Source organism: Serinus canaria, chromosome 12 (assembly GCF_022539315.1).
Source record: "Serinus canaria isolate serCan28SL12 chromosome 12, serCan2020, whole genome shotgun sequence".
NCBI lineage: Eukaryota > Metazoa > Chordata > Aves > Passeriformes > Fringillidae > Serinus > Serinus canaria.
Window position 1 is genome coordinate 17,923,203 of NC_066326.1, and position 17,838 is coordinate 17,941,040.

The following is a 17,838-nucleotide window of genomic DNA, read 5'->3' on the forward strand; positions in this document are numbered from 1 at the left end:
AAAGGCAGGATTTCCAGGTGTGCTTCAGGAAATTGAATTCTTGCTGATTATCAGCTACAGATGTGGCCCAAAGCAATGCCAACAGAGAGAGCTGAGCTGCTGATGGCTCACTTTGGGGTTTTTGTTCATTTTCATACATATGTCCTTTACTCTGAGTTGGAATTTAGAGAGCTGGGGGAGTTTTAAAGAGAAGCACTGAGCAATGTCATTTCTTGGGTGAATCTGAAGCACTGGTTGAGAAGGAGGGGGATTATTGCTGCTCCTGTAGTGCTGCCTTAACCCAAAAGCCAGTCCAGCTGGAGTTCTTGCAGAAGCCCAGCAGTGGGGAAGGCTTGAATCTGGTTTTATTGCTGCTAATTTCATTAATAATGGAGCTGCTGTCCAGGAAGAGGCTGAATTCCTGGAGCAGAAACGTGCTCAGGCTGTAAATGCCTCAGTGGCAAGGTGGTTTTGTTTACTCTGAGAATGCATTCCCCACCATGGCCGCTCTCTCAGATGTCTCAGTGTTGGTTTTAGACGTGCTCACAGTCATTAGTTTGCAAATGAGGATTGAATTAGCAAATTAGATTCCTTCACCCTCGGCAAGTGCCACAAACCTTGCAATTGGAAGGCTGTGAAAGTCTGAGGGGGAGAAAAAGCAGTTCCCAAAAAAAAAAAAAATAAAGGGGAGGCAAAAATCCACCAAAAAACCAAATTATTTGCTGCAGCAAACAAGGTTTTATCTGATGTAGCTAAATGCATACATGAGTGGGCTTTTATTTTTTTTTTTTCTATAGAGTCAAATGAGATTAAAGTGGTCTCAGCATGAATGTTCAAATCCTCGAGTGTGGATCTGGAAGAATGTTTCCTGATATGGTCTGTCAGGGCAGGCAGATGAAAATAAAGCTGTCAGTCCTGCAGCTAGCTGCAGACTCATCCATTTTGAGAGCAAGGCAAGCATTGTGTGCACTCTTAGCCGACATGAAAACACATTTTTCCTCCTTGAACTTCTTGCTGATGAACTGTGTACAACTCTGGAAAAAAGGCAAGCTTAACCTCATCTCCTCCAGGAGGGAAAAAAAAATATACATAACTCCCATGTGTCACATTTTTGCTCAAGTGGTTTATTATTCAAACAAATGGTGTGGGGGAAAATCCCTCCCTCCTTGAGGAAGGTGTTTGTGAAAAACATGCCCTAGAGATCAGGAAATGTGGTTTGTCGTGGCTGGGAGTGAATAATTCAATTTCTGCCTTAGAATGAGCAGCTGTCCCCTGGGAGCAGAGATGATCCATGGGCTCAGGTGAGGATCCAGCTCCCCAGGAACCTCTGCTCTGCTCAGAGCTCCCCTGGCCCTGAACTGACCCAGGTGCCCTGTTCTGCCTGGGACCTGCTTCTCTCCTCCTCCTCCTGCTGCTGCTCTGGGCTCCTGACCCCTTATCCCAGGGAATTCATTCTGTTCCAGCCTGACTCCAGAGCTCCAGGGCTTCTCCTGCAGCGCAGAGCAAGGGGGAGATTGTCCCAGACGCTGTCCCAGGTTGCAGAATTACCCTTTGCTGCTGTCCTGAGCTCCCCTGGGAGCCCTGGTGGTGCCTTATCTCTGTGTGTGATGGGAGCAGCAGGCTCTGAGCCCTGGCAGGAGCCAGCCCTGGGTGCTCTGTGGCTCCCTGACCCTTCCAGCTGGCAGCTCTGAGCTGCTGCGTGGCTGGCTGCTGGTAAGTTTGCTGAAAATTAAATAAAAAACCTCACAAATCGATTCCTTCACGAGGCAGGAAATTGTAGCTCCGTGTTTACACTGCAGCCTGCAAAGTGGGTGTTTTGTTTTGTGTTTGAAATGACTGACCTGCTGTCAGAGGCAGGTATTTGTAATGGTCCCCAGCAAGGGGAGCTGTTGGTGGAAACTCAAGGCATGCCTGAGGAGATTGTTCAGTAGATTAATTTTGACCAAAGCTTTGAAGCTTCTTTGCAGCTAGAAAGCTCCAGACAGGTAAAACCAAAATTCTGCTGATGGTTTTCAATGCATGTCCTCCACGCTGGAAATCTTTGTAGGATACTTCAATATATTCAACATTTAAACCATCAGTGCAGTCAGGTGAAAACCACCCGGGTGCCCTTTTAACCTTATAAATTAAATAGAAATAAATATATAAAATATATAAAAATAGATATAAAATAATAAATAAATAAATTTATTTAAATAAAATTTATATCAAATAAAATTTACAGCAAAATTTTTTTAAGTAAATAAAATTTATATCAAATATAAATAAATAAATAAAATATATGACTGCTCTGGAGCAAAGGACCCCCTCCAGGAAGGGATCCCAAGTCCCCTCACCCCGGGCTGGACATTGCAGAGAGCTGCAGGGAAATGAGGGCAGGGGCTGCAGCCAGACCTCGGTGCCACCTGCCACAGGGCCAGTGGAGCCCCCGAGCCCAGCAGAGCCTTCCTGCCACGTGAGAATTCAGGTTTGCATCTCCCAAAGGCCCATTAGTTCCAGGAAGCTGATCTCAGTGCTGCTGAGCTGCTGTTCCGGGAATTAGGGCTGGGATTCAGGGCTCCAAAGCCCCCCCAAAGGCGTTTGTGCTGCCTGCAGAGCCGTGCCAAGGTCTCAGAACAGAGCCTGACCCCAGTGCCTGTCCGGAGAGGGGCTGGAAATCCTCCTGGACAGCCGTGAAGCCTTGCCCTGCTGGCATTGCCCTGCTGGCATTGCCCTGCTGGCATTGCCCTGCAATTGAGCCATCAGCCCCAACCAGCAAGGACTGCTTTTCATCCACTGACCCCTTGCAAAATGCTTCCATTTCCATTCAGCTTTTTACTCTTTTAGTGCTTTTACACTTCCTTTTTTTTTTTTTTTTTTTTTTTTTGTCAACTGAAAAAAAAAAAACCCAAATTATTCTATTTATCTCCTGCCCTCAGAGTGAGTGCCCTGATTGTTTGTCCTTATCACTTCAAGGCAGAGAGTTTTGTAGACTTGCAAAGCACCTCAATATTGCAGCTTCAAATTCCTGATTTGACAGGAGGGGTGGGGGGGGAAAAAAGAATTTCTTGTTTCCGTTTAAACTGCTTTTAGTTCAGGCTGCAATCCCATTAAAACCTGAAGGTTTGGATTGAAGTTTGAGGATCAAAGAAAGCAGAACAGATAGAAAACGTGGCTTTAGCTTGGAGCTATATCTGAAAAGGGTAACCTCAGATTCAGGGCTTCTCTTCTCTCTGCTTCACTCCCTCCAAAATGGTCTGGTTTTTGCAATTTCTCCTGCCAGCAGCCTTAACTGCATGAACATGTGCATGTGCCTGCAGCCTTTTTTTGTTTGCTTTGCTCTGTATGAAAACTGCATGTAAGAGTCACAAATGGGAAGACTTTTCTTATTCAGAAAACAGAGCTGCCTCAAAGAAGGCACCAGCTAAAAGACAGAGGAAGCCCCAGAATTAGAATCCTTTGGATGAGCAGGGCTGGCAGCTGCTGTTGCCAGTGAGGAGAGGCTTTGTGAACCAGGAAACAGCATCTGCCAGAGCCGCCTCCTCCCCACCAGGCTGGGGCAAGTGCAGGCCTTGAGCTGGGCTAAAATTCCACCAGGAGTTTTGTGGGAGCTGGGGGCAGAAAATATAAATTCCAACAAAGTGATAGAAACTGAAAGAAGCTCGACTTGCACAAAGGTGGCACAGCCAGCCCCTAAAGAAGGGCAATAACTGGGCTCTGTCTGTCAGAATGTGTCTCCAGCCCTCCCTGTGATGCTGGAGCTCCCTGGGTCCTGCCTGGTGGGTGGCTCTGGGAGCTGCAGACAGCTTCCCCCTCTGGATGTCACCCAAAGGGACTTGCCCAGTCACACAGACAAAATCTGAGCTCAGACATGCCAAGATGTCACCCCCTGAACAATAACTCGGCCCTGGCACTTTCAGGCAGCGTTTCCAGCTTTAAGAGAAACTCAAAGATCCCCAGAATCTGAAGCACTCACTGGAGGTGGCAGGAGGAGCACGAGGGAGAACATCCAGAAGAAAAATGTTGCATTTTTGTGGCCCAAATTCTGTTGGTTTTATCGATGATTTTGAAGCTCTGCTTGAGTTTGAAGTGATCTTCAAAGCTCTAATTTTTCTTCAGCATCGCTCTACAGAAATTATTTTTCTTCTCCTTGTGTCTTCATTCTTAAGCTTAAGAAATTAAGCTTCATTCTTAAGCATCATTCTTAAACTTCATTCTTAAGCTCAAGACAGTGAAACTTGGGTAATATTTTTAAATCTAATGAGGAGATTGTCAGAATTGTTAAAACTTTATTTCCCTCTCTCCACCTCACCCCCACAATGGTGAAGGTGCCCCTTTCCAAGCATCAAGAGCCAGCAGCCTTTTCAGACTAGAGACCCATTTTAAGACAGTGTCTGGTCTAAATTTGGCCTGACTGGGCACTGGGGGCCATGTGGGAAACCAGAGGCTGAGGAACACCAAGCATTTGGTGCAAATCTGGCTGTTTGGGTCAGACTCTGTGGATTTTGTCCTTGGAATCTTGGTGGAAGAATTCAGTGCTGCCTTGGCTGCTGCTCCCCATCAACACTGGGCTCTTGTGTGTGAGGAGGGGGCTGACACAAAGCAGGAGCCATGCACAGGCTGCTGATCAATAGGCAGGGCTTCCTTTAAATAGGAGAAATTCAGGCTGCAGCGATGCTCCTTCTGCTGCACTCTGACATGTGCTTCCACCTGCTCTCACCCAAAACAATAACACTAAAAAAAATGGCACAGCAGCAGATGGGAGCTGCCTCCAGCCCCCAGACAAACCAAAACCCCAGAGGCCTGAGCAGCACCCGCAGAAGGCAGGCAGAGTGGATGTGGCACCTCCAGAAAATTTGGGCAGTGTGTTGGTTCTCCCAGGCTCCCAAAGCCACGCTGAACCCTGGTGCTCTCGGGATTCTGTGCCTGTGTTGACTCCTGAAGTGTCAAAAGTCTCTTTTTTTTCCCAGCCCCATGACCCAAGAAGAACTCAAGATCCACTGGTTCTGCTTCTCAGGGTTGTTTATTTGCTGTTATCCATCCCATTCCTTCTCTGCCCTGCTGAGCTCTGCCCAGCAGGTCAGGCTGTGGCACAGCCCCTGCCCTTGGGGTGCTATTGGCTTTTTATACTAAGAACTGCCTGTGCTTTATTTACAATCATTTCCCAATCCCTGTCACCTGTGTCAGACAGTCTGTCTGTGCTCTAAACCAACCCAGAGCTGCCACCAGCACAGCAGGAGATGGAGGACAAGGAGAAGAAGAAGAAGGACAGGACATGCCCAGATTCCTCCACCTTGCCTCTTGAACCCCATTCTAAATCCCCAAAATTCTGCTTTTTCATCCTGTGACAAATTCACTGTCATTCTACTCAAACTCTTGTGGCTTGTAACTCCTCACACAGAGTTGGGAATTGTTTCCATGGGCTGAAATCAAAGGCACAGGTGGTTTTAACTCTGTGCCAAGGTCTCTGAGCCCCCTGCCAGGGTCTCAAATCACCCATGGCAGCCAGAGGGATGTGCTGAGTTCTGACATGGTGCAGAGAGCCCAGGGCTGGCTCTGGCAGGTTTAGGCAATGGCAGAGCAGATGCAGGGCAGTAGCACCACCTTCTCCATCTCCTTTCCCTCCTGGAACACTGCCTGCCAGCAAATCGGGCTCTGGCCTGCCAGGGCATTCTCTTCTTTGGGAGGAGAAACGGCACAGAGCTTAGAGACTGGTAAATATTAAATGACAAACACCACCCCCATCACTGTCACAATTTCTGAGAAATCCCTCCACCAGGGTTCCTTCTTCTGGCAAGACGAGAAGCCTCAGCTTCTCCCTGTTTTACTGCCCTGGAATGTGGCCTGGAAATTGTTTATCCAAACATGGGAATTGTTCTTAATTAATGACCAATCACCATCAGCTGTGCTGGACTCCCAGGAGTCAGTCAGGAGATTTCATTACCATTCTTGTTTATCCTGCTAATGTATCCTTCTTTTTCTTTAGTATAGTTTTAGTATAGCAGAAGATATGAGAATGGTAAGGTAGATAGTAGAATGGAGGGATAGACGAGTAAGTATAATAGATAGATATAGAGAAGAGTAATGTAATAGAATATAGAGATCAGAACTATAAGAGCAAGATAAGAGTATATAAGATCATAGAATAAATAGAATATAATGATAGATATAATATAATATAGATATCAATGAAATCATACTGACAATATAATATACATAATCTATATATTATATACCCTATAATATAATATATAATGTCATGTAATATAATATAATAAATGTACTAATATAATGTAATATCTAATATAATATAATATAATTATATACTAATTATATATACTGCAATATAATATAATATATAATTATCATGTAATGTGATCTAATATAATATACTATACATACTAATATACTTAAGTAATATAATCTATAACTATAATATCATATAATATAATCATATAATATAATATACTATAATATACTCTATAATAATTAGCTTTCTGAGAACACGGAGTCAGATTCTCACCTCTCACCTCATCCCGGGGACCTCACAAACACCACAACCCCCAATTACTTACACTGAGTTTATTTTTATTTTTTATTTCCCCAGAGACTGTGACCCCTGGAGCTTTTATGTGCTTTTATTTGCCTGTATTGGCCCCCACGAGGCACAAAGTCTTTCATACCTAGTCATTAGTTCATGCTGGAGAAGAAAAGAGCCCGTGAGGAGAGCGTAGCAGCGTGGTTATTGAAGGTTCAGGGACTGCACTGGCACGCAAAGAAACTCTGCTCTGAATTCTGCTCCAGCCTCCTGCCTGGCCACATGGCTCTGCCCTTCTGAGCACTGGCTGCTCCCTTTTTCTGGGCTGGCTTCCTGCACTGGTGTGTCTCCAAGGCCGGGCTTTGTGCAGCCCCCTGGCCCCAGGAGCTGGGTGTCCCCAAGGCAGGGAGGCAGAGCTGCCCAACTCCTGCCCACAGACTCCAAAAAGGCCCAAAAAAGAGGTGCAGAACAGCAGGAGAAAGGGGTGGCTGGGCTCCCCAGCACCCTCATCTCCTGCCGGGTAAGGGGATGGGAGAAGGGGAGCAAATCTTGTCATTGGTGGTACCTGTGGGTGAGAACCTTTAATTTCTGCAGTAAATCCACTTTTCCACTGAGTTTGGCTTTGTTTCTGCAGCCAGCACCGACCAGCAGTGTTGGGCTATCTCCTGGGTGTCAGCAGAGGGATAAAGGGACCTGCTGGAGCATCAGCCCCACTGCTGACTGGCACCAGCTGTGTCCTTGTTTGAGCCTCTCCCTGATCCCCAGATGCTGCACTTTCCAGTTTTGTCCTTTTCTGAGCCTCTGTGTTGCATTTTCTACCCTGCAAACCAGCGTGGGCTCTCAGGGAAGGCCTTGGGGTCTGCACAACAACAACTAACACCACCCAGGGCTAAAGGATCACCCCCAATCCATGTCAAGAACAAGGAGCAAACCCATTTCGTGCAGCAGTGATTTGTGTTTTCACCCTGCTCCATTGGACTTCAGAGGGATGGGAGTACAACCAGGAGTCCAGAGAAATATGGGAATGCTGTCCTTGCTTCCCTAAAGCACATCCCATTTACTGTGTGGGAGCTAGAAGTGAAAAAGTGTGGGAGCTAGAAGTGAAAATCTAGTGCTTGCACTAGATGGTGATTATTCCATTTTACTCTACTTACTTTTATTGCATTTATTTCTATTTATTTTTTTATTTATTTCGTTTGATCCGTCTAGAAGCTAAAAATAGAAATGGTGGCAAAGACAGCAGTGCAAGCAGCAAAGGAAACACCATTCCAGCAGGTGGGAAGCCCAAAATGTTGTGGTGGGTAAATATGAAGTAGCAGGAGCAGATGGTGCTAACGTGGGCTGAGGAGAAACAACACTCCAAACAGTTTGTGACCACCCCCAGCCTTGCTGGAGCTGCTGGGATTGATCAGGAATTGGTGCTGATCACTGTAAAATCGGTGTGAGGGACTGGTCATCAGTTAGCTTTGGTTTAATTCCATGAGGAGTGGGAAAATTATTTCATAATTTTGGTTTGATTCCATGAGGAGTGGGAAAATTATTCCATAATTTTGGTTTGATTCCATGAGGAGTGGGAAAATTATTCCATAATTTTGGTTTGATTCCATGATGAGTGGAAAAACCTGCTCCTTCCAACACCTATCATCTATTTTAAACAAAAAACCTTACCACAAATCTTACCCATGCTGGCAGGGAAATATTTGAGATTTTGCAGTGGGCCTGGGAGTCTTCCCAGGGTTGTCAGGATCATTTTGCACTCGTGGTTTGAGTGTGTTTTGCTGCCTCCTGCCCCTGATGTCAACCAAAAGAACAGAATCCGTTGTCTTTCAGAAATAACCTTGCCATGGGCTATGTGGCCAGCACTTCCTGTGGTTTTTGCACCTTGCACTCCTTTTTTGTTTCCCTTTTCTTTAATTTTACTGTGGGTTTTTTCTTTAATTTTGCAGCATTTTTTCCAGACTGATTGCAGAATCCCTTTTAATTGCACAGCTACACATTTTCTAGTAAATTCTTTCACATGAAACTCGGGGTTTTTTGAGGATTAAGTGATTCATATTTATTTTAGTCTCTAACCAGGCTGTGTCCTTGCTAGCAGCACTGTGTGAGAGACAAGCTCTCTATACAGGTTACACCTTTACATCTTCACATTAAGAGGGGGTTTTGTGCCAGGAGAGCTACAGAAAATGATAAATCTCATCCCTGACTGGAGTTGGGCAGTAAATATCTGTTCTTTGGGCTCTCAGGTGCCTCCTCAGGAATCTCTGCATGACACAGAAATCTGCACAGTTCTGGCCAAGTTTTGTGGCTTTTGGGGTTTCATCTTTATTTTATCCTTGCATGGGAAGATTGGATAACAGTTTTTCCTTCCTGGGGGTGGTGGGGCTCTTTCCAAGGCACAGTTCAATGGGATTTCCTTGGATTCCTGTGGCAGTTTGTGCATCCCACGAGAGACAGACCAGTGCTATGGGAAGGCTGCCACCCTTCAGGGAGAGGCAGGAGGGGCTATTTTTAGGAAACTGTTGTCTTTCTTTCCCTCACATGCAGGCTCTGCTGGGTGCCCAGAGAGGAAATTTGTTTCCTTAGGGCTGGTGGAACTGGGAGCAAGCAGAGGAGCTTTCATGGACTGAAGCCTGAAGGAAATTGTGTGGCAGGGAGGGACCTGGGGGTGCTGGGGACACGGCTGGACAGGGCTGGACACGAGCCCAGGGGTGCCCAGGGGTGCCCAGGGGTGCCCAGGTGGGCAAGAGGCCAGTGTTGGGCTGTGCCAGCCCTGGGGTGGCAGCAGGAGCAGGGCAGGGATTGTCCCCTGAGCTGGCCCTGCTGAGGCACCACCCCAAACCCTGGGGTCAGTTTGGGGCCCCTCACAAGAGGGACCTGGAGGGGTCCAGGGCAGGGAATGGAGCTGGTTTAAATGAAAATATTTGCTGGATACAGCTTGGTTCTGCCAGCCTGCTAGGACTAGGATGACTTGCATGATCCCACAAAACAAAAACCAGTGAATAATCTGGAACCTGAGCTTGCAGAAGCAGCAGGCAGCAGAACAGGTTAGAACTGATATTGGAATGGCAAACCTTGTCCAGGTTGTTCCAAAACCTCCTTTCTGGGCTGTGACATCTCAGACTGGAGCCTTTCCTGCTTTAGTGTGTCCTGCCTGGAGAAGGGTTTCATCCCCCTGTGGGTGTTTTGACCATTTAAGAATGAATTGAGGTGGGCTCCTTCCTGCAGGGCTTGGGGCCCAGATGTGCACAGGGATCTGGTTCTGAGCTCTGCTGCCTTTGCTGTCAGCACAGCTGGATTCAAAAGCCGTGCCAGAAGAGAGAGGGTTTTCCCAGGTTTACCTCTGCAGTTCTGGTTATTTCACAAATGTGTTCTCATTGGGGTTTGGTAAGGGGATGTTTTGCAGGTGACTTTGAAACCAGTGAGCTGGGATTTCCAGAAGTGGGCACTGGATCCCTGCTCTCCAGAAGTTTCAGGCCCCCAGAATGGACAATTCTGCTGTTCCCAACGCTGACATCCATACAGACGTGTCAAAAATCAGTTCTCACATCCTGCTTTGGGCACCACAGTCTGGAGGCTGCATCTGATGCTTTTCCCTCCAGTGCCCCACTGCCTGGCCCCATCCTGAGCAGGAATGCTTGCACAGCTGGTCCTGCACAAACAGAGATTTCCCTGCCTTTTGCTGCCACATGAGAGACCCTGGGAGAGGGGACAGCAATCTTGCTGTGCGCTTCCATCAGCTCAGCTCCCCCAGCCCACTCTGGCACAGCCCAGGAGAGAGAAAACTGCTTTTGTGCAGTGGCCCTGCCTTTGTGGCAGTTTCCCTGGCAGTGCCCAGGCCCTTGGCTGCTATGTGAGCTTGGCTCCCCCAGGCCATTCCTGCCCAGCTGGGATGCAGCCCCTGCTGCAGAGGGCTCGCAGCATTTGGCTCGGCAGCCCTAGTAACTGAAGTCAAGGAAGCTCTTTTGTGCCCTGAGGAATGTGGTGGGAAGCTGCTGTGCCCTTCCCAGCACACTCAGGGCTGGCCTGAAGGGATGGGGGAGCAAAGACAGAGCTGTCTCATGGATTTCTCCATCTCCTCCCCACAGAGGCGGCGAGGGCTGTACCTGCTCTGCTGCCTGACTGCTGCAGTTTGCACTTCCTCCTGCCCAGGCCAGCCCGTGGAGCTTACATAAGTGTCTTTCTGTCCCATTCCATGTCAGAGCCGTTTGAAATTGAAATCCCAGGGCTGTGGGATAGTGCCTAATGTGATTAGAGAGCGTGCACCCAGGGTCTTTGCTGCTGCACTGCCAGTTCTTCCAGGTTTTGGTAAGCCAGGAAGCACTGCAGTGTATGGAGAGTGTGCATTGGAGGGGAGGCTCCTCTTCTGCTCTGGTCATTTGTTGGCATTACTTCTTAGGCCTGGGAAAAGTTACTTCTCATAGTGTGGAAAAACCCCTGCTTTCCAAAGGGTGGCACTGAAGTATTTGTTCATTGTCTGGAGCTGCTGTGCTGCGTGCCCATAAATGCACCAATGTCCATGCACCATGCCAATGCCAGTGGCAGCTGGAAGGGTGGCACCAGCAGTGCCAGGGCAGCACAGAAGCAAAATCAATCCCCACCTGCATCCTCTAAAAGGAGCCTCTGCTGAGGCTCTGGGTCTGCTGCTGCCAAGGTTTGGGGTACCTGTGGTGTGTGCAGTGGTGGTGTCGTGGCACAAAGCCCAGCACATCCCCAGGTGGTTGTTTGAACCCCTGTTTTCAATATCCTTTAACATAAAAAGCCCCAGGCTGCCTGCCAGCCACCCCTCAGCCTTGACACAGATGTGCTGGGCTGTCTTGGGAAGTGCTGAAACAGGTCTGGGCTCCTTCCTCCAGGAGGTTCCTGAAGATTTCCTGACTGACCCTCTGGCTTGTCTTTGTCACAGAGGCTTGCACTGGGCTGAGTTTCTCTGTGCACTCAGCAGAGGCTTTAAAGCCCAGCAGAGCCCTGCAGAGCCTGGGAGGGCTGGGGCAGCAGGACAGGCTCCATGCTCAGCACTCACCTGCAGGGCCTGTTTGGAGATCTCAGGGGCTCAATCCCTGCTCCTCTCACCCTGCTCCTCTCACCCTGTTCCTCTCAATCCCTGTCCCCTCAATCCCTGTTCCTCTCTCCCTGTCCCTCTCTGTCCCTGTTCCCTTCAATCCCTGTCCCTCTAATCCCTGTTCCTCTCATCCTGTTCTTCCACCCCTGTCCCTCTCACTCTGTCCCTCTCAATCCCTGTTCCTGCAAATCCTGTCCCTCTCAATCCCTGTTTTTATCAATCCCTCTCCTCTCAATCCCTGTTCCTGCAATCCCTGTTCCTCTCATCCTGTTCTTCCAACCCCTGTTCCTCAATCCCTGTCCTCTCAATCCCTGTCCCCTCAATCCCAGTCCCCTCAATCCCTGTTCCCTCAATCCCTGTCCCCTCCATCCCTGTCCTTCCAATCCCTGTCCCCTCAATCCCAGTCCCTCTCAATCCCAGTCCCTCTCAATCCCTGTCCCTCCAATCCCTGTCCCCTCAATCCCTGTCCCTCCTGACTTTGTTGTCCCATTCTGACTCAGACCAGATCCCTGGGAGCCAGAATTCCTCCCTCATGATGAACCAAACAAGAGATGTACGTGCAGATCTCTCCATGCAGGGTTGAGTTATTGGAGGGAGATTTTATTTTATTTTATTTGGTTTGGGGTTTTTTTCCACTCATCCTCAACATTCAGCCTCTTCCAATAGTTGGAAACTCAGCTGATGACAAAGCCCAGCCCAAACACAAACTGCAGCAGCAAGAACAAATCGAATCCAGTGCAGGACTCTTTGTCAAGTCCCAGGACACCCTGGTGGGGTTTTTTTCCCTCCAGGCTGTGTTGGAGCCACGATCAGTTCTGGCTGTCGAGCAGCAGATGGAGCTGCCAAACTGCACATCTGGGGCTGCCCCCTGCAGCTGGCTGCAGCCACCCCCGCACGGCCCCGCAGAGGGCAGCTCCCAGTTTCGGGGTGCTCTCCCAGGAGGAGCCCCCTTTTGCCACCACCACCATCCCAGTTTCCCCCTGCAGCAGGGAATGCCTGGCCTGGAATGCTGGGCACAGCTGGGAGTGCTGGGGTTGGGCCCAGGGGGTTGGACAGGGGATGTGGGATGTGGGGGATATCTGCACACAGGGCTTGTGAGGGCGCAGGCAGAGATGGATTTTCCCTCTCTGAGTCCCACCCTGAGGTGGAACAGACAGGAAGGAAGGTTACAAACACCATCCTTGTTCTCTCCTCACCCCAACCACACCTACAGCTGATTCTCTCCAGCTTCCAACCAAAAACTTCCCTTTAATACTTGCACATGGCTTTATAATCACGCAGCGATCAGAAATGACAATTCCAAGAAAATTGCCTTTACATATTTTTTTTTATGTTTCTTTTACCACAACTTTCAGTTAGAACCTCAATCCTCCCTTCCAAAAATGTCTAAATAAAACTATTGTCGATCTCTGCCTGACCTTGTGCCCGGTGCTGCCAACACCAGGTGCAGCTTCTTCACCCTGGCCAGCGTTTCGTGTGCCGCAGCCCTGGTTTGAGCCCTGGGCTGAAAAAAGGAGTTACCAAGAGAAAACAGACAACAAATGGGTCATGGATGGGTCACAGAAGACATGGAAAGCTTTATTTCAGTGGGTTGTTTCCAGCTCTTTCCAGAGCTGTGGAAGCCTGCAGGAGCCACAAGCACTTCAGAGTTGACTAAAACACCCCAAGTCATTTTTCATAATCCATATTTTCCTTGATTATTGCTTTGTTTAGATTTTGCAAGTGTACCTAGCAACAGCAGTGATGTTTTAAAAGGTCCCCAAATGGCTGGAAACAGAAATGAGGAGTGGCCATTGCAGGCTGCCATCTGACTGTGCTGACAATTTCAGCTTTGTCAGACATTTGTCTTGCATTAACTGCTAATTATAACCACGTGTAAAACTTGGCATCATTACCAGGAATAAATCCCATTGATTGATCTGGTTTATTGTTTAATTCCTGTGGGAGCATTTCAGGGAGAGGTGTTTTAGATAAGAGAACTTTCTAAATTCACTACAAATCCACTGTTAATGGTGGCAGCTGCTGTTTCTTGAGTTACTTTTTAAAATTCTTTCTGTAGATCCTTAAGAGATCTCTAGGGACAAAATATAACCAGAGAGATTGTTTTGGTTAATAGCCAGCATTCTAAATTTAGCATTAATTCACCATTAAACACGGCAGCTGCTATGACTTGGTTGGAATTTCTTGAATTCTTTTTTTGTGTAGACTCATAAGAGATCTGTAGGGAAAAAGGATAATAAGTGGTCTTGGAGATTGTTTTGGATCAATACTGAACTTTCCAAATTCACTGGTAACCCATTATTAAAGAAGGCAGCTGCTATTAGTTGAAATTTGTTTTAAATTCTTTCTGCAGACTCATAGGAGATCTATAGGAAAAATGCTACTCAGTGGGTCTTGGAGGTTGTTTTGGTTAATAGTGAGCACTCTAAATTCAGTATTAATCCACCATTAATGATGGCAACTGCCATTAGTTGAAATTGTTGTTACACTCTTTCTGTAGACCTGTAAGTGATCTAGAGGGACAAAATGTAATCAGTGCACCTTGGAGATTGTTGTGGATTAAAAGTGAACTTTTAATATTTACTGTTTAATTTACCATTAAAGGTGGCAAGTGCTACTTCTTAATTTTTTTTTTTAATTCTTTCTGTAGACCCATAAGAAATTCATAGGGACAAATATAAGAAATGGGCCTTGGATATTGTTTTGGATTAATAGTAAACGTTCTAAATTTGGTTTTAATCCACTGTAAAAGGTGGCAATTGCTATTTCTTGATTTTTTAAAAATTCATTTCTCTGTAGACTCATAGAAGATCAATAGAAAAAAATATAATAAATGGGTCTTGGAGATTGTTTTGGCTAATAGTGAACACTCTAAATCCACTATGAATGGCGCCAACTGCTATTCCTTGATTATTTTTTTTAAATCTTTCTGTAGACTCATAGGAGATCTATTGGAAAAATTATAATCAGTGGGTCTTAGAGATTGTTTTGGATTGATATTGAATGTTCTAAACACACTATTAATCCACTATTAAGGGTGGCAACTGCTGTTTCTTGATTTATTTTTTAAATTCTTTCTTCAAATTCATCAGAGATTGATAAGGACAGAGTATAATAAGTGGGTCTTGGGAGTTGTTTTGGTTGATATGAACTCTCAAAACCCACCATTAATTGTGGCAACTTCCATGCCTTGATTTATATTTTTTTAATTCATTTTGTAGATTTGTAAGAGATCTATAGGGATGAAATGTAATCTGTGAGTCTCAGAGAATTGTTTGGTAAATAGTGAACATTTTAAATTCACTTTTATCCACTCTTAAATGTGGTAACTGCTGTTTCTTGGGGTTTTTTTTATTCTCTCTTTAGACTTGCAAGTGATCTGTAGGGACAAAAATATAATAAGTGGGTCTTGGAGATTGTTTTGGATTAATAGAAAATGTTCTAAATTCAGTTTTAATCCACTATTTATGGTGCCAACTGCTATTTCCTGATTTTTTAAAAATTCTTTTCTCTGTAGAATCATAAGAGATCTGTAGGAAAAAATACAATAAATGGGTCTTGGGGATTGTTTTGGCTAATAGTGAACACTCTAAATCCACTATGAATGGTGCCAACTGCTATTCCTTGATTATTTCTTTAATTCTTTCTGTAGACTCATAGGAGATCTATTGGAAAAATTATAATCAGTGGGTCTTGGAGATTGTTTTGGATTGATATTGAATGTTCTAAACACGCTATTAATCCACTATTAAGGGTGGCAACTGCTGTTTCTTGATTTATTTTTTAAATTCTTTCTGCAAACTCGTAGGAGATTGATAGGGACAGAGTATAATAAGTGGGTCTTGGGAGTTGTTTTGGTTGATATGAACTCTCAAAACCCACTATTAATGGTGGCAACTTCCATGCCTTGATTTTATTTATTTTTTTTTTATTAATTCTGTAGACTTGTAAGAGATCTGTAGGGATGAAATGTAATCAGTGGGTCTCAGAGATTTTTTTGGAAAATAGTAGACATTCTAAATTCAGTATTAACCTGCTATTCAAGGTGGCAACTGCTATTTCTTGGGGGTTTTTGAAAATTCTTTTTTTTATAGACTTGTAAGTGATCTACAGGGACAAAATATAATAAAAGGGTCTCAGGGATCATTTTGGATTAATTGTGAATGTTCTAAATTCGCTATTAATCCACTATTAAAAGTGGCAACTGCTATTTCTTGGGGTTTGGGTTTTTTAAATTCTTTTTACTGTAGACTCATAAGAGATCTAGAAGGACAAAATACAATCCATGGGTCTTGGAGACTGTTTTGGTAACATCACAGCAAACGTTCTAAATTCAGTATTCCCACTATTAAAGGTGGCAACTGCTATTCCTTGGGGTTTTTTTAAGTTCATTTTTCTGTCGATTGCAAATTCTTTTTTCTGTAGATGACACACGGGCGATCCATAGGGAAAAGTTCCAACCAGTGGATCTTGGGGCTTGTTTAGTAGGGATTCTCCCTTGCTTGGTGCAGCCCCAAACCCTAGAGCAGAGCCCAGTTCTCCCACGAGCTCATGGGCGTGTGCTGAGTGTGCCCATGACCGTGAGCTGAGTGTGCCCATGGCCGTGAGCTGAGTGTGCCCTTGGCCTGTGTGCTGAGTGTGCCCCTGGCCATGTGCTGAGTGTGCCCGTGTGCTGAGTGTGCCCTTGGCCGTATGCTGAGTGTACCTGTGTGCTGAGTGTGCCCGTGATCTGAGTGTGCCCTTGGCTGTGTGCTGAGTGTGCCCGTGTGCTGAGTGTGCCCGTGGCCGTGTGCTGAGTGTGCCCCTGCCTGCGTGCTGAGTGTGCCCCTGCCTGCGTGCTGAGTGTGCCCCTGCCTGCGTGCTGAGTGTGCCTGTATGCTGAGTGTGCCCCTGCCCGCGTGCTGAGTGTGCCCCTGGCCGCGTGCTGAGTGTGCCCCTGCCCGCATGCTGAGTGTGCCCTTGCCTCTGTGCTGAGTGTGCCCGTGTGCTGAGTGTGCCCGTGGCCATGTGCTGAGTGTGCCCATGAGCTGAGTGTGCCCTTGGCCATGTGCTGAGTGTGCCCATGTGCTGAGTGTGCCCTTGGCCGTGAGCTGAGTGTGCCCGTGTGCTGAGTGTGCCCGTGGCCATGTGCTGAGTGTGCCCATGAGCTGAGTGTGCCCGTGGCCATGTGCTGAGTGTGCCCATGAGCTGAGTGTGCCCGTGCCCGTGTGCTGAGTGTGCCCGTGAGCTGAGTGTGCCTGTGGCCATGTGCTGAGTGTGCCCGTTTGCTGAGTGTGCCCGTGGCCATGTGCTGAGTGTGCCCCTGGCCGTGAGCTGAGTGTGCCCGTGTGCTGAGTGTGCCCTTGGCCGTGAGCTGAGTGTGCCCGTGGCAATGTGCTGAGTGATCCCGTGGCCATGTGCTGAGTGTGCCCATGAGCTGAGTGTGCCCACAGCCATGTACTGAGTGTGCCTGTGTGCTGGGTGTGCCTGTGAGCTGAGCGTGCCCACAGCCATGAGCTGAGTGTGCCCGTGTCGCGCAGGTGTCTCCGGGGCGCTCTGAGGCTCCACGCAGTGGCTCCGCGGGCCGGCCCTGCGCTCGCCGTCGCTCCCGGGTGGATCGGGCGGATCGCCACGAGCCGCAAAGCTGCTGTCCACGTGGACCGGTGCTGACATCTCCCGCCCCGCCGCCGCCAGAGCCTCGCCTGCCAAGCCCCGAGACATGGCCACCAACGGCACCAAAGTGGCGGACGGACAGATCTCCACCGAGGTCGACGCCTCCATCACCAACGACAAGCCCAAAACCTTGGTAGTAAAAGTGCAGAAGAAGAAGACGGACCTTCCAGACCGAGACACCTGGAAAGGGAAATTTGACTTTCTTATGTCCTGTGTAGGTTATGCCATTGGCTTAGGGAATGTCTGGAGATTTCCGTACCTGTGCGGCAAGAACGGCGGAGGTACGTTGGGTTGGGCGGGTTTGTGGGGCAGGAGTCACCAGCAAATCAACACCTGGTTTGGAGAGATCTTTCACACATTCATTTGGTTTGGTTGGGGATTTTTGTTGGTTTTTTGGGGGAGTTGCAGGATTTCTTTGAGATTTTTGAGTTTGGTTTTTTTTTTGGTTGGTTGGTTTGGTTTATTGGGAGAGGTTGGGGTTGGTTTTGTCTTTTTGTTCGTTTGCTAGGGAGTTTTAGGTTTTTGTTTTGTTTTGGGTCTTTTGTGGTTGTTGTTGTTGTTTTGGCTTTATGTTTGATTGTTTGCTGTGGGGTCTTTTGGGGTCTTTTGGTTTTTGTTTGGGATTTTTTGG

General features: G+C 47.1%; 1 protein-coding gene across 1 annotated transcript in view; it reads left to right on the forward strand.

Moving 5' to 3' along the window:
• SLC6A1 (solute carrier family 6 member 1) overlaps positions 1–17,838 on the forward strand; it is a 68,296-nt gene that overhangs the window by 28,663 nt on the left and 21,795 nt on the right. Inside the window, exon 2 of the mRNA XM_050979214.1 lies at positions 17,075–17,488. Coding sequence (XP_050835171.1) covers positions 17,254–17,488 — 235 coding nt within the window. The 5' untranslated portion in view covers positions 17,075–17,253. The remainder of the gene's footprint in view (positions 1–17,074; positions 17,489–17,838) is intronic.